At 35.8% G+C, this 17,443-nt stretch overlaps 2 protein-coding genes across 2 annotated transcripts in view; one reads left to right on the forward strand and one right to left on the reverse strand.

Annotated features, from left to right (window-relative positions):
- Positions 1 to 309: 309 nt before the first annotated feature.
- The window catches only part of LOC122652414 (protein WHAT'S THIS FACTOR 9, mitochondrial), a 62,466-nt gene continuing 45,332 nt past the window's right edge, over positions 310 to 17,443 (forward strand). The window contains exon 1 of the mRNA XM_043846148.1: positions 310 to 1,675. Coding sequence (XP_043702083.1) covers positions 372 to 1,583 — 1,212 coding nt within the window. The 5' untranslated portion in view covers positions 310 to 371 and the 3' untranslated portion in view covers positions 1,584 to 1,675. The remainder of the gene's footprint in view (positions 1,676 to 17,443) is intronic.
- On the reverse strand, positions 3,606 to 10,333 carry LOC122651207 (probable LRR receptor-like serine/threonine-protein kinase At1g56140). Its single transcript, XM_043844514.1, has 14 exons — positions 10,216 to 10,333; positions 10,018 to 10,089; positions 9,856 to 9,921; positions 9,444 to 9,509; positions 9,129 to 9,173; positions 8,326 to 8,390; positions 6,686 to 7,062; positions 6,144 to 6,369; positions 5,875 to 6,051; positions 5,462 to 5,580; positions 5,004 to 5,214; positions 4,652 to 4,883; positions 4,411 to 4,561; positions 3,606 to 3,992 (listed from the first exon to the last, which is right to left on the reverse strand). The coding sequence occupies exons 1-14, from the start codon at positions 10,242 to 10,244 to the stop codon at positions 3,606 to 3,608; spliced, it is 2,223 nt and encodes a 740-aa protein (XP_043700449.1). The 5' UTR covers positions 10,245 to 10,333.

Raw genomic sequence — 17,443 nt, forward strand, 5'->3', positions numbered from 1 at the left:
AAAGCTAATTTCGTATGACTTTGACCTGATGGAAGTTTTTACTTTATGCAAATGTTTTGTACTGGTCTAGAATGAAACTGGAAAAGAAGGGGGAAGAAAAAATTCAGGATGTAGTAATAAGCCTCCACCCCAGTGCATGATTGTAAGAACAGCAATCTCTAATACTTCTAAGCATTCGAATAGCAAAAATTTTTTTATATACTTATTTAGTTATCCCTAATTTTCTTTTCTCAATAGTATGTACTATGTATGTAGTTCCATCATCGAAAAAGGAAAATTTTGGTAGTTGAATTTTACTTTCTTCTCATTTTGTAGGACCATCTTCTACGGATTCAAAAGGAAGCGATATTGATAAGCGGAAAAGAAGAAAAATGTATAAATTGTTGTTTTGGAGGACAGGAAGCCCTAGTCTCTATCTCCTCTGCCAGTGTCGGTTTGGATTTGCATATGAGCAGAAGTTCAGTCTGGTGAATGTAAAGCTGAAATGGGTGAAAGACAACGCCTTGGATGCGGTTGTGGCCAGGGAGAAGGATCTGAGGGCTACTTGCCACCTTGTCTCCATTATTGCCTCTGATCCCAACTGCTGTCTCCCAATATACCAACTCAACAGGCATCGTGGTCAACTTGGTCTGCCCCCTGATCTCAAGGTCTCCACCTTCATAAGAAGGTACCCAACCCTTTTCCATGAATACCCTGTTGTCGTTGGAGATGGATGCAGTAGCGTCCCATGGTTCCGCTTGACTGATGAAGCACTGAAACTCCACCAAGAAGAGCTTTACATCCTTCAGCAGAATGAGAAAAACCTGGTTGAAAGGCTCCAGAAACTCCTTATGCTCACTAGGGATAGGACACTTCCCTTGCAAACCATTGACCAGCTGAAATGGGACCTGGGTTTACCAAATGACTACCACCACTCCTTGGTTCCCCGATACCCCCAGTTATTCTTGCTTGTCCGCCTTGTTGATGATCGCATCGGCTTGAAACTTTTACAATGGGATGACCGTCTTGCTGTCTCGCAGTTGCAAAATAGTGCTGTTGCTGCTGCTGAAGACAGCAAAGAACAGGAACAAGGAGTTCAGAGATTAAGCTTTCCAATTGGATTCACTAGGGGTTTCGGATTGAAAAGGAAGTGCATGGAATGGTTAGAGGAGTGGCAGAGGCTTCCTTACACTTCTCCTTACGTGTATGCATCCCATCTCGATCCCCGCACTGATGTCTCTGAGAAGAGGATTGTAGGAGTCTTTCATGAGCTTCTCCACCTTACCCTTCAGAAGAAGACTGAACGTAAGAATGTAAGCAACATCCGTAAACCGTTATGCTTACCCCAGAAGTTCACAAAGGTATTTGGACGCCATCCTGGCATCTTTTACATTTCTCAGAAGTGCTCCACCCAGACAGTCATTCTCAGAGAAGCCTACTGCCACCAAGAACTGCTCCAGAAGCATCCCCTTGTAGGAATCAGGGAAAGATATGCAGACATGATGAAGACTGGACTTCTCAATAGAAGTAGAGGCTTGTGCAAGAAATTCATCAGTCATAGCCAAGAAGAAGAGGATGATGAATCGATACATTTTCCGTGCTGAATTATATGACTTTACAATCTCAAAGCAATTGTTTGAAGTTGTCTCTGCTTGAAATTTCATGAAGAGAGAACCAAAAGAGCTGCTTCTTTCTGGTATGATATTTTTGGGATTTTTTTTTGGGGTGGGGGGTGGGGGGTGGGGAGTGGGGTGTACTCTAGAGTCTAGAAGTATGTAACTTCGAAATGAAAACTAAATTATTGTACTGTTCATTAGAAACCAGTGAGTATGACAATAGCTGTGATTGAATGCATCTCATATTGTGATTGATTTAGTAGAATTATATATCTAAAATTCTTTTTTTTCTTTTCTGGATCAGTAACAATTTCTTAATTGTAATGAGATATAAACACAAAGTAGTAATTCTGCAATGAGAACAATAAGACTACATGTGAAAGACTAAGCACTATGGCTATTATAGTGCCCGATACACTGGAAACCACCCTGCACGTAAAAGAAAAAATGAATTGTAATAAAGGAATATCATCTCTAAAGCACTGTCTTGGTCTGAAATTCCCTAGTGTTGCCAAATCATCAGCCACCTTGTTTGCAGTTCTCAATTTCCATTGAAACTGAAACTGCATTTGAGAAACAAGGTACTGGATGGATCTGAAATAAGAGGTATAATAATATGGTTCATCTGGTGTATTATCCATTTTTTTTGTTGAATAACATTGGCTGAATCTCTCTCTTAGTTTGCATCCTCTTAGGCACCAAACATAATACACAACTTAAAACACCTTTTGGTCTTTTCTCTTAACAAATTTTTATATGGAGACACAAACCCAGGCTGTCTCTATGGTAACTTTATAATCACATATTCTGCAATATTGATAGATTCAGCCCAATATTGAGGTTAAACATTTTTATTATGAAGCATATTGTGACACATTTCCATCAAATGACGGTTTATCCTTCTGCCGCACTGTTTGTTGTGGAGTGTCAGGACAAGACTTATCTCTGCAGAAATCTATTGAATCCCCCATTAGTAAACTTCTTCCTGTTATCAGCACGGAAGCACTGAATTCTCTTCCCCAAAATGTAAAACTTTTCAAAAGCTTCAGACTTAGCTAGCAAGAAATAAACCTTAAAAAAAAACCTCTTTCCTCTTGTAGATTCTTCCTCCATAGGTCCAGGTAGATCTATATACACAAGCTGTAATGGGTGCTTTGCCTGAACTCAAAATGCTTGAATGGCAGCCTATGAGGTTTCCCAAACTGACATCTTGCACAGACAGAGCTCCTCTCTTCAAGCATTGGCAACCCTCACCAATTTCTTGCTAGCAATCATCATCAGCTTGTCATATGATGTGTACAACCACAATCTTTCATCCAATCATTCTTGAAATCAATCTTGCTCTTCCTTTCAGCATGGGAATAAGATGTGCTAAGAGCTACATGAGCTCCTCACTCTCACCTTTATTTTATTTTATTTTATTTTTCAGTGAAGAAATATTATATCCAAATTCTAGTAAAAGGGTAATAGATGCAGACACCAAAGTAGAAACCAATAAAAACCACCCAAAGCAGTAACATCTAATCTGTCCTTGCAAACTTAAATAAACTATATTCTATTCCATGATCGGATGTTTGGAGTTGTCTTCCTGGGATCTTTCTCTTGCAACATGATGAAATTCTTCCTTTAAATTCAACCATGTCATTAATGTATTGCATATATCTACTTCAAATCTTAACATCACCATCTGCATGCAAGAACTGTAATGGCAATTACATATCAATCTTTATGGAACTTTTAACTCCCTGCATGACTACGCAGTTTCACAGACAGATCATGTTTAGGGAGGTTGGGAATCTGAGAAATTGTCTTTGGACTGGTTAGGGTTAGAATGAGGTTTCAGATTTTCCTGATGTTAGTATTAAAGGATTTTAGATTTTCCCGTAGGTAACCATATTATCCATACTTTAAGCCCATAAAAGTGACCTATTACATTGAAAACCTCATGGACCAAAGGCCCAACACATATATAACCCAACCCAAGCCTTATTTCCATTAAAATAAGCCTGTTTAGGTGACCAAATTCTCATGCAGCATTGGTAGCTCAGCAGTTACTGGAAAATAGTCTTCATCAACTACAGTGTTTGGATTTGCAGAGTTGGTTTGGTTCTTTAGATTTCCACTCGTTGAGGTTCCAGAAATGTCACCACTCATAAAGAAGCGTATATCATTGAATTCCAAATCAGTTAAGTATCCAGGCTTTGTTGTGACAGTGCTCACTTTAGTATCTCCTGATAGCATTGCTACCACACGGGACATTGCTGGACGTAGGGATGGTGATGCTTGAGTGCACAGGAGAACTATTCCTATCAGTCGTTGCGCTTCTGCAGCATTGTATTCTGATAGTGCAGGATCAACCAGTTCCAGTTCACGATTACTTTCATGTAGATTCCAAGCCTATAATTCAGGAAGTTGACAACATATGTGAGATCCACACCTACTTTGAATTTTGTTTGTAATGCTTAAGTAAGGTTCATCATGAGTTAGGTCTGGATATAGGTTTTGAACTTGCTAGATATCCAAACATAAAATACATATGGTTATTTTAATAAAATTTTCTACTGTTGAAATGCAATTATTTTTATGTCCTATTTTCTTTAAGGGAAAGGGTTCTCTGAACCTATAGCATTTCCTACACCTTCTCACAAAATGATTTTTTATTCATTTTTTCACGAGAGAAAAAATAATAAAAAATTCATATGACGCTTGGGCTCAGAGACACTTTTTTTCTTTAGTTTCTAAAGCAAATGTTTATGCATGACTCATCTATATTGAAAAATGTATTTAGATAAAAGATTGATCATATGATCATTACCCATTCAAGGAGATAAACATCTTCTTTATTCAAGATTGTGTCAGAAATCGTCCTCCCACTGATGATCTCCAGAATTACTACTCCAAATCCGAAAACATCAGCTTTCTCAGTTAGGTGCCCACGCATGGCATACTCTGGTGCAAGATAGCCACTTCAACAAAACAAAGTTTAGATCCCATAACTTCAATCTGTACAGGTTCCCAAAAAAAACTACTGAAAATCAAGTGCTGGAGAGCATTACATTGTTCCTGCAACTCGAGTGCTTATATGGGTCATCTTGTCATCATAAAGTTTGGCCAAACCAAAATCTGAAATTTTGGGGTTGAGGTCAGCATCAAGTAGAATATTACTAGCCTTGACATCTCTGTGTACAATTCTAGGATTCGACTCCTCGTGAAGGTAGGCTAGACCACGTGCTGTCCCCAAACAGATATCATAGCGTGTTGGCCAATTAAGATGTAAACCGCTCTTTCCTATTCAAGAATTCAAGATATGATTGAGTTTCATAGTTTGCTCAATAAAGAAACATCTAGGGGTCCTAGGAAGTAATTCCAATTTTCAAAGTTATATATACTCTTCTTGGAAATGCCTACCAAATAGTGCTTGATCAAGGCTTTTATTTTCATGGTACTCATAAACCAGAAGTCGCCTATCCCCCTCAAGGCAACAACCATACAATTTCTCAAGGTTTCGATGTTGCACTGCAGATATGGTAGCGATCTCTGCTATGAACTGATTCTTTCCCTGGTGGGATGCCACTGAAAGTTGCTTCACAGCCACCACCCTTCCATCAGGAAGCGTTCCCTATAGAATACACCAACCCAATAGATTTAGTATTTCAATTTCATGTTCAGCTTTTTGCTTCCATCTTGTTCATCCCTTGTATTTCATTTTAAACTGAAATATACACATATTTAGAGTTAACAGTAGAGTTCCCATGCACTTCTGTTGTATATAATCCATATTTAATGGGATGATTTTATCTAAATATTCCGTTATATACATGCTTCAACAAAAAGTAGTCCTTTAATTTAAAGAAGTAGAAACTTACCTTGTAAACAGTTCCAAAGCCTCCCTCCCCTAGCTTATTAGCAGGATTGAAGTCTTCTGTAGCAGTCCTCAATTCTGCATAACTGAAGGTGTTTGGTCTAGAAGCTATACCTAGAAACTCTGCAATTTCAGTCAAGATGGATGGACTGTTATTTGTTTATCCAGTTATGGATATAATTATCTCCAACTGAATAAGTTCACCCACATATGTAAATGAAATCAAATAATTAGAGCTTGACATTTCCTAGACTGAAGGAAGGAACATCCAATCTTCTCTCCTGTTCTCGTCAAACAACATAAAGTAGAAGAGAAAGACAACCAAAGAATGCATGGATACAAGATTTCCAAACTTGAACAACAAATCCAATCAACAAAGTAGTCTACAGTGAGACAACAATTCTCATAGTCTTTTACCTTCATCTTCATCAATATTCAACCCTTTCCTTCTTTTAAGGATATAATAATAAACCACCAAAACAAATAGAAAGCTGACAACTCCAATAGGAACAACGATTCCAACAATTAAACCAATCCTTCTCTTCCTTGTTGAAGTAAGTGTACGTGGTATGTTGCTAACAGTTGGAACAAAATCTGAATAAGAATATGATTGTCAATAGCTACTATAAGATTATAAAATATATAATTTAATAATGCAATCCATATCAATTTTTCAGAGAACTTACTTGGAACAGCGCTGATGGCTGAAATGGATGGTCCATATGAACCTTGTGTAGGTATACAACAAGTCCCTTCTCCAGCCCAAAAGAGATGGATTTCAAGGAAGTTCTCCGACACTTGGGCTTGGATTTCCTTTTCTACAGCAAAATAGACTCCCCCTCCCTTTTGTAGAGTAAAATAGATTCCCCCTGGCTCATTCCGTATGTTAAAATCTTTTAGCCATAGATTACCCTGAATATAATGAAATAAATAGCTTCAATATCAATGAATAGTCTTATCACTAGAAAGCTAGATATAGAGCACTGGTTTCAAGATCTTTGGCAATGCCGCATTATACATAACTTCAATGCTGTAATAAAGTTTCTAAACTACAACAAATGGATTTCCAAAGTAGAAATACAACTTAAGTATCCGTAAGTTATTTATTTACTGTATGCAGTAGAAATGCTCTAATTTTTTTTTTTGGTAATTGATTGCAACGTCTACCTAATCACTGCATCAATTTGTAAAGTTTATTGCTTTAATTATCTTACTTTGGTCAACTTGCCTGGATATAAATATCAAACACACGCCTTCCAAGACTTTCCCAAGTCGCAGTATTTGTGAAGTTAATCTCAGAAAATTTTAGGCTCACATTGTATATTCCATTTTCAAGCCCCAGCCCATAGTATCTTAGTGATCCTGGAGATATTCTTGCTGTCTGGAACAACTCTGAATCTAAAATATTTTGGACTTTCGAAGAAGTAGATATGGTATACTCAGCATTATTGTTCTCAGCAAACCTTCCAACGTTGCTTACTGCCCATCTTTCTGTTTCAGAGACAAAATAAGTGGCTGCGCCAAGTATTTCATTCTCCCTTTCAAATACAATCCCCGCAGAAGACTTGATTTCTGGACCTCCACACTTGATAGAGAAGTTATAATCTATACAGAAACAAAACACTGCACCCATCAATTTTATTTCCTACAAGGTTGTTAAGAAAAAAAAATATATATTTCCATATGTATAGGTTTCCTTTCTCAAAATAATGTCCTTTCCAATTTGAAGAAATTAAGGTTAGCATTTGAAGCTTAATGTAGAAAGTCAAAGTTGAAAGTGGATTATTTATGTCAAATACCTTAGTTTTATGCAATTTGGATCCTATTTTTCCTGTTCGCTGATGAAACTGAATCTATGTTCCATATTCTGTTCGCATGTCCTTTCACTATAACTACTTAGTTCTCTTCCTCTTTGGAACTAAGACTTGAGGCATTGGGATTTAATTCTGTGTTTGAATGGTTAAAACATTGGCTGGACTCAACTCAGTGGATTGATTGTGATAAACATGCCTAATCTATTTGGGAAGATTGAAAATTTTGCAGTTTTGTAGGGTCACCACTCCTAATTTGAAAAGGATCCATCAAGAGGGCCATTTGGATAATCCATCTAGGATTTTGAATGGGTCTCCTGGTATTAGTTACTCATATTGATCAGCAATTCTCCAAGCATTGCTTGCAAAATGTACTCTACCGTCATTATTGTTGGAGGAGGTCTTTTGGTTTATTGATTTACACAAACTCATGAAATTTTCTTGTGTGCAGGTGGGTTTTGGGGAGAAGGACAGTAAAGGAAGCTGAAGGTCACACCATGCTGAGTGCTTTAAAGCGGGCTGGAGATATGGTTGGATGATACGATGATATTTTCAGAAGCTGTGCTGATGGTGGGAGAATTAGAGAAGGAATGCTCTTCGAATTTGGATTGGGTGCTTGGGAGTTCAATTTTGGAAATTAGATTTCCTTCTAGATTGCTATCCTATGTTCATTTCCTTTTTGCTAAAAAAACGTTGAGTTGGCTTACAGGATTGGTGCTTTTGCTTGGTCTTTTCCATTGGATTCTAAGAGGTTTGATGTTTATCCTCCCTACCTAACGGGCACTTTCTTGGCATTGTGAAGAATCTCTTGGTTTGATGAATTTTGTCCTCTCAAACTTTATTAATCAAAATAATGAAAAGAAAAAAGAGAGTGAGAAAACAAGACAGGACAGTTAGTTCATCATTACTGGTAAGGGAGTGCTGGCGTAGGCCACACTAAAACCGTACAGAAAACTGCTTCCCTATTTCTCCAAATAAAACTAATCCCTGAAAGTATGATAGTGGAATCCACTAAATGTCATAAAAGAAAAGAAAATGGAGTTATCACATTACTCACATATTGGAGAGCCCCGATTGCATGGAAAGTTTCGTTGAAGGCAATTCAATCCTGAAGGCAAACCACTTAAAATACAACAAATCAAGTGCTTAGATTATGAAAATGTGATATATAACAAAAAGATATTCAATTGGATTCAACATGTTACAAGAACTCTTGAACTAGAGAAGACATGGATCAATTGTTCTTTTACCCTTTTTTATGGGCAGTCATAAATATCTATACCTCACTAAAGGAGTATGTATGGGCATTGCCTCACATCATTGGAGCCACTTACCAAAGTCTCCTTCAGTCATGTGGCCTAACAAACAAATTTTCGCCACAATTTTTACATTATATTTTTTTGTTTTCCTTACTGAAGTATATGTCATGCTTATATTCTATATCCCAATCATCCTCAACCATGATGTAATTATCTTACACTATTAAGAGAACAATAGACAAACACTACTTCCATCCTAAGTTTATGAATGTATTTAACTTTAAATTTTTTATCCTAAAAATTCAAAGATACATCAATCAAAAGTTCTTAAACAACTACAAAGATACTTCTCATTTTCATGTTAATGATATATTTTTATCAAAAATTTATTTTTAATTTTTTAAAAAATAAAAAAATAAATATTTATATAAGTTAGATATGGAATAGGAAATTGATCATCCCATTTAGTTAAAAAAACATAACAGTAATATTTTCATAAAATTCCAACCTAATTGGTAACCTTACAATAGTATGGTCTTGTTCAATTCTTACTTCTTAGGCATGGTTTTAAGTTTTACATATAATAGGTTTGAGATAATACCTGATATTTGAACCACTAATGTCGAAGTTATTGGCAATCAAGTTGCTACATAGAAGACACAAAATATATCTCCAGGTCAATAAACATTATTAAGAATTATAACAATTGAACATAGATATTACAATCATTTAATCTTTGAAACAAATATGATACCCTCCTTGCAACTCAAGCACTAATTTGTATACTTTAGTTAAAAAAAAAAATTAAAAAAGAAAGAAACCCTCCTAAATGATAAAATAACAAATGCCATAAAAAAATTTAGTACATCACGTTTAGAGGTAATCAAGAAATCAATATTTGATTTTCTTAACTTACACTTGCAAACTTTCTTGTGTAACCCATGAAGGAAGGATTCCTGATAATCGATTATATGACAAATCTCTGCAATAATAGCATAAAACCAATGTTAGTACATACTATTTTAATAGATAACCATATCGATTTTAGATAATTAGTAATGGGCTGATAACATACTATTCTCATTTTGAATAACATACTTTTAGATTTGCTTTCTCAATTATCATGGTCGTTGATAAAAAATCCACAAGAAAGCAACAAATATAAATCATTAACACGAAAATACGTTACTCTAGCTAGTTCTTTTTTTTTATTTATTATATTTAATTGTTTAACTCACAACATTATAGACCTCTTGAACTCCCTTAGAAATTAAAGTGGGTAGGAAGGATTTAGAGAGAGAGAGAGAGAGAGAGAGAGAATAACATACATATTAAGAAGTGAAGAACTCTTTTGAGAAGGCAAGACACCAAATAATTGGTTGTTTTCGAGAAACCTGTGCATGGACAAAGTAATGCTTCATTGTTAAACAATGAGTTATCTTACAAAAACACACTAGAAAATATGGGTGAGTACTCTATTTTCCCCTTACAAATAAGCAAGACTACTTAAATTGAAGAGTGAACTTGGAATTTGTCCAGTTAAATTGTTGAAGCTCAAGTCCCTACAAGAGTTAAAGAAATTTCAAGGGTATTATGAGAAGTTTGAAGATTTAATTATGGTGGTTATCCAAAAGAATAATAATATATATTCGTAAAGTAAGAATCAACAACAAACAAGCAAAACTCACAGTTGTTTCAGATTTTGATACTCGTCCATATTGGATGGAATAGTATCGCTAATATTGTTATTCCTCAAGACTCTGTTTGACAATAATCAATTTTTATTAGTTAGAACATTTCAGAAATACAATGTCTTTTACAATTAAAATAAAATAAATAAATAGAACATAGAAGCTAATATGCCAACAAATATCGACTTACAGAGTACTTAGAGCTTTCATACCCATAATAAATGCTAATGATGAACTCCCATTAGAGATCTCACTAATTCTCCTACATAATTATATTGCAGGAACGCGTCCTTACACATCTAATAATATATAGAATAACGTACATCAGCAGAACATAGAACTTACAAATCTATCATGGAGGTTAGATTAGAAACACTTGAAGGTATCGGTCCTTCAAACAAGTTTCCTTCAAACCTCCTACAAAACATTGATGATATGAGTTCTACAAGCAATAAATTCAAGAAAAATCCTCAATGAAAGTTAAAATACTGTCTTACAAGCTAGTAAGCATAGTCCAATTCATGCCAATGAAGTCAGGAATTTTTCCAGTAAGTGCATTGCCAGATGCCCAACTATGATTCCAAGAAGTTTTCCATTTGTAAGTTGAAGCAGGAGAATATATTTATTTATTCAAACTAGAGAAACATTTAAGTAGTTAAGTTCATGAAAAGATTGGCAAAGTAAGCTTAACGATGGTATATTGATAATCTCAATGCTCTTACATTACTTGTAAATTTTGTAGTTTGACAAATGCAGATGGGATCTCGCCACTCACTCCTGAACTATCAAAGTAACTGCCAAATAAACAATCCATTTCTCAGTAATAGTGGGTTCTAACTGATTTTAATTAGTGTAAATGACTAGTATTAAAGTTTTCTTAGGATTGACAAAGATTTAACACCCAAATATATGTTTCACAAATCACCATATTTAACAAAGCTATGCAATAAAATGAATTTTGACATTATTTAACAAAGCTATGTAATAAAATGAATTTTGAAATTATTTTGCAAAGCTATGTAATGAAATGAATTTTGACAATGCATAAATGTGAAACTAACTTTTCATTTCACAAGTCTAAATCGATCATGATGTCCATTGCTCTGAGATTAAATAAGTTAAAAGTCATATTGTTACAACCCATAAAAATCTCTAGGGCTGTAATTGATTATTTTCTCGGAAGTTTCCTAAAAACAAATGGACATTGTATAGGTAGTGAAAAATTTTATTTTAATGAAAATAAAAATAAAATGTTAGTAACAATTTTAATTTTTTTTTAGATGTTATTTTCAAAAAAAAAAAAAAAAAAAAAACATAAAACAAAAAGAAGAATGTCAAATTGTTTATGACATGTCTCGAGACACAAAGTGGTTGGATAACATGGTGGGTCGATGTGATAGATGATCACACACCCATTTTAAGTGAAATACCAATAGAAGAAGTAGGAGAAATACCTCAAAAATGATATCAAACTGAGATAAAATTATAAAAAATGATACTACATTATGTTTTGATAAAATCGCATTCCTATAATTTTATAAAAACAGTACACTCTCTTGTAAACCATTTTCTATGCTTATTTTAGGCTAAAAATTGAATGGTGAGTTAAGTTTGAGGTCCTCTATGACACGGATCCACTTGCGATCTATTCAAGTCTGCCATGTGACAAAGAAGAAATGTGACCTGAAAATGAGGTCGTTCCATGGTTCTAAGTATCGGTATTGTACCGGTTTTGCTAGTCACCGATGCTAATATCGTATCGATAGCACGGTACGGACAAGGGGTAAAATGGTCTGAAGACTCATTTTTTAAGGAAATCAAGGGGTAATTTTATCCGATACAACCAATCCAGGCTGATACTGTATCGATATTGTATCAGTTTTCCGTGTTGCCGATAACTGCTCCTGTACCGTACACTAAAACCATGGGTAGTTCACATGATGCTTAGTTTCTCTTTGATAATAGTTGATTGACATTAGCATCCTATTGATAAACTAAGAATTACCAACGCTATCTTACCCTACTAATATCCAATCCTTTCACTTAAACTTCCTAGATAATTTGGTTACTACAGATCTATATAACATTAGCATTTTTATGCTTTCAAACGATCCCACGAATGAATTGAAAATTTGAATGGATACATATTTTTGCAGTTCTTAGTAAAACCTTTTTTGTTCTTGGCGGGAGGGGGGGAGGGGGGAACATAATTCTTTCCTTCTTCAACTAAATAGACTCACAGTTGTTCCAAGTTTGTTAAATTCCCAAGCTCATAAGGGAGTGGACCAGAGAAATTATTTGAGCTAATACCCCTGCCAAAAAAAAGTTAAAAAAAAAATCCATAAGTTTGGTATTAATTCCATTAATCGAACTTTACCCCCCAAAAAAAAAATAAAATAAAATAAAATAAAATTTCCATTAATCGAATATAATAAACTGATGAGAGTTTATTTAGGCAGTTTGACCAATGAGCCACTACTTGTGTATATCCCATATGAAACTGAGACATTGGGAGCTCTTATTTTGGAATCAGAAGAGGTTTAACTCTGAAGTAAACATAAGAGTGAACAAAGAAAGAAATAACAAAAAAGAAGATTACTTACAATACGATTAGATTGTTAAGATTTCCAAGTTCTTTTGGAAGCTCCCCAGATAATGCATTAAGACCAACGTCCCTATATAGTGTGGCATTGAGAGAATGAAAATCATAACTTGGAATACATGAACCAAAAATTTAATTAAACCAACTACTACTATTGTTTTTGAACTTTAATTGAAGACTGATCAGCTAACTTACAGGTATTCCATTAGAGTAAAACTGCCTATAAATGTAGGCAAGGGACCTGTGAAGTAATTTTGCCTCATTTTCCTGTACGAAGAGAATTGAATTTAATAACATCTCTAATATTAGTCACGGATGGTTTGGATCTGAAGCAAGCCATGTTTGGGAGGATTGGTTTAATATATATATTATGACCATATTGCATTACTCGTTGGTTCTCTACCCAAATCAATCAAAACACAAATAAAGGACGAAGAAGGAATTTCAAACAATATATATATATATATATAGTTTGAAACTAAGAAACAAGTATGAGCAAAAATGTATCCATACAAATTTTTTAGGTAAGTCAGGCTCCGAAGCTCGTCTACAATTTTCCCCACTACATTCAATGAATATACTTTCCTGCAAAAGGAGAAAATACACTCAGTCAGATTTTAATAAAAAAGGTGTACCTAGTGCACGAGACTCTCGCCACTAGTACGGCATCTGGGGAAGTTCATAATGTACTCAGTCAGATTTTAATATGAGGAATTAACCTACATATATAGATGCATTTGCTTAGTTGCTATAACCACACACTTTTTTACATTTATTTATTTATTTTGGTAAAAACTATGTTACATTTATTAACCCATTAATTATTTGATAGTTGGCCTACATTTATAGGACCATGTGAAAGAGGAATTTTAATCTTCTCTAATTCCCTAAAAGTGTGGAGTGCAGTAGTGCTAGATGGAGATGTCAACACATGGTAGCTAGTTTGGACATGCAACGGTTCGAACTCATTGACTTCTTTTGAGTTCGGACAGTTCGATGTCCGCACTGCCAGGTGTTGACATCTCCACCTAGTATTGCCGCACTGCACACTTTTAAGGAATTGAAGAGGATTATTTTCCATGAAAGAGTACCTAAAAGCCTCCTATTGATCGATTCAAACGATCTGATTCCAATTTTTGAAACAGTAGTGCTAATGTTCCACTTATCAGAAGCCGTGAGACCCCATTGCTGGAAAATGGAGTTTATAGCCCTCACTGCAACAAAATATTAATTAAAAAAAAAAAAACCCAGAAACCAAAATCAACTCATCAGTTTGCCAACCCCTCCCAACCCCCAACCCCCAACCCCCACTCCTTTTTTTTCTTACATACTAAAAAAAGTAAGTAATATACCAACCGTTACTTGTTTTAGAGTGAATTTTTCGAAATTAAAAATTAGATAGAACTCATCTTTAAAAGTTATCCATACACACAGAAAAAAGAGAGACAGAGATTCGAACCTTCAGATGGGTCAGAAACACGGAAGTCACGAGCGTGGATTATCCACTAATGTCCCACATTTCAGCGAATTACTTCTTTTTCAACTCTTTCTTTTTCTCAACTTGACATATTTTTCAAATTTCAAAGATAAGTGGTGTACATCAACCCAAAGTCTAATCAGGTTTCGGTTTATGATCCGACTATCAACCCAAATTCTAACCGGATACTTACTAGCTTCATGGGTCTCTGAACATCCATGCCATCTAACTAACTAGACATAGGGATTTGGATTCTCTGTAGCGCAACAGGGAGTGTAGCGTACCATCCGACGGCCTATAGTGCTTGAGCACGCAGCCCAACATGCAAGTACTATAGGCCATTGGATGTGCGCTACACTCCCTGTCGCGCTACAGAGGAGCCCAATGCCTAGACATAGACACCATGTTTGTCAAGGTAGCCAGCCAACTTGACATGTTTTAATTCCACAAACTAAAAACTGGTGGGAATTGAATGGTCTAAATCATGTTGGATTGAGTTTTCCTCGAACTTTCACTGGTACCCATCATTGGCTTTGGATGGGCGTCACAGAACAATTAGAGGCATTTCAGATCGAGTTTCTCTGTTTAAGGTAGCAAGGATCTCAATGAACACATACGGTGATGATAAGAGTAAACTTTGAAGGTTACTTAGAACACATTAGTAGCACATTCTTCTAAAGGAATGCAACACAATGTCACAATCTCCATTGAGTGTGTCACCTCCAATGGCCAAAACCCTTCCTTGAAGAGGAAAAGATTTCTCTCTTTCTCTCACTTCAATTTTTTCTCTTTTTGTTATGCAAATTTTTCTTAGGGCAATTAGGGTTTTAGCTAACTTACGATATTTCAATCTAACTAATCGACTTGACCACGTCAAAAGGTGTAATCCTAAGAAATAGCATTTAAGTTGTCTTTAATTGCACAAAAGAACGATACTATGAAAAATGTAACCTGAAAAATCTCCAGTGATTGGAATAAAATCACTGTCATATAATAAATCCATTGCACAAAAGTGCAAACAATTACTAGGTCTAAATTTCGACCAATCACAAAACATTTGAAAACATTTCTTTAATTTGGATGTTCTCCCTAAACGAGTAGTGACAACTTTATTGAGCGTCACCCCCATCACCATTCATAACGTGTATGCCGAACGGCCGGTGTGTAAACTATTGGCAAACCACAAGTGCACAGAAAACATAAATATAACAGTAAGTGCTTCTCAAGTACAGAAAAAAAAAGTAACCACCGAAAATTCCTATTGCCAAACAAAATTGGTGATGAACCATTCAGGAACTTCACAGATCTAGTGTTCAATGTATTAAAGTGCTCGTTTTATAATTCCACCCAATCCCCATTGTGAAATTATATAATATGGCAACCCTAAAACAGAATGCCTAAGTTTGTCCATAGTTGAGAACAAATAAAGATGCATGATAAACACTTGAATGAAATATAAAAATTATAACAAACATATAATGAAACACATTTAATTAATTTAGAATTGAATGATAAGTTGCATGGACCGGGGTTAACCCGTCTAACATAACCCGAGTCTATCACCCTTACGTGGAACGCTTGGTTGATGAGGTGTTGCTTTTAGAAGTCAAGTCATATATATAAAGACTTTGCCACTTGATCACATTTAATTTGTTGCCATTGAATAGCTTTAAATTCGTCAAAAAATTTAGCTGACTTTGAATTCGTCAAAATTTATATTCACAAATTTAGCTGACTTTGGAGAGAAGCAGACACTCTCTCCATGTTTGAATTGTTCGATGTAGCCCTTTCTTGCGGTTCTGATCGCAGGTGGTTTAGATTCGTCGCAGTTGGGCTGTCGCTGCTACTACTCAATGCAACCACAACACCTGAGGATGAACACCCTGTGTAGAGGGCACGACACATGGGCTTCAACATGGAGAAGCGACCTCAGATACTCCCCCTTTCCAAATCGCTCGACCTACCCCTGGATCCACACTCTTCCCACCCTTCTCCCACTAGTACTACCATCACCATCAACCTTTGCCATACGCCCATACCCCCCCTCCTTCCCCTTCCCCTTCCCCACCCCTGAAGCTCAATGGGATGTGTTTGATCGGAGTTTTTTGCCATTGTCGGCGAATGCTTTCAGTATTTGGGTTTTTAGTGGCTAACACCGGGGAGTTCTCTGTTACAGGGGGTTTTTCTTTTTTGTTCATTTGTTTGTTTGCAGGTGATACCGATTATGGTGCCGATGGCACCATGATGAACGACGACTCGATTGATCCGTCGGCCGTTCAATCTGCACCAACCACCCTTTGTCGCCGGACGACGCTCCGCTCACTGGTCCAGCGGATCGATCTTTGTAGATTTGTTCGAAAGTAGGTTGTGGCAGCATCTTTGGTGGTCCTTTTGCCATCAATTGAAGTTCCACTCGCCGATCCAGCAGACCCTTGCCTATCCGACGTGTCTGTTTGAAAGTAGGCTGTGGCTGTATGTCGGCGTGTGTGGGCAGTGTGGATTGGTTTTGTTCGACATATATGAGGATTCCTTTCTTGACACGTTTGTGCATGCACTTAAACTTAACTGTGTTTATAGCTTGATTTCTAGGGTAGTGTTTGTAAATCAAACACTAAGTCAGGATGACCCAGTCAATGACATGTGAGACCGGATCAATTTTCACTCCTTGGATTTGGGTACTAGTTATCCATACCATGTGTTTATTTGTTTATACTTAGCGAACCAAAAAATGTGAAAAATGTTATCCTTAAGAGATTAAAGACAACATTGTTTAGATCATAAAACAATTAATAATATCAAGCCCTCTATGGGGATTAAAGATAAAATTGTTTTTTTGTTTATAAGGGCATTTTTATCAATTTATCTCCTATTTTTTATGTTGTTGATTATAAACTATCGGAATGGAAACATATATTAACTTTTGTGAACCTCAGAGGGTACGGAAAATTTTCCTTAATTGAAGGGTCGATTTATACTTATGTTGTACGTAAAAATTTCCCCTTTTTTTAAACATTTTCAAAGTCTATGTATTGACTGACTGCGGTCACAAGACTACAAAAGTATAGTTGGACTGTTTCAAATCTATTTATGGATGGTAGACCACACAGGACGACAACCACCACCATCCATCACGCTTTGATATCTCT

The sequence above is a fragment of the Telopea speciosissima genome, chromosome 2 (genome assembly GCF_018873765.1).
Source record: "Telopea speciosissima isolate NSW1024214 ecotype Mountain lineage chromosome 2, Tspe_v1, whole genome shotgun sequence".
Classification (NCBI taxonomy): domain Eukaryota; kingdom Viridiplantae; phylum Streptophyta; class Magnoliopsida; order Proteales; family Proteaceae; genus Telopea; species Telopea speciosissima.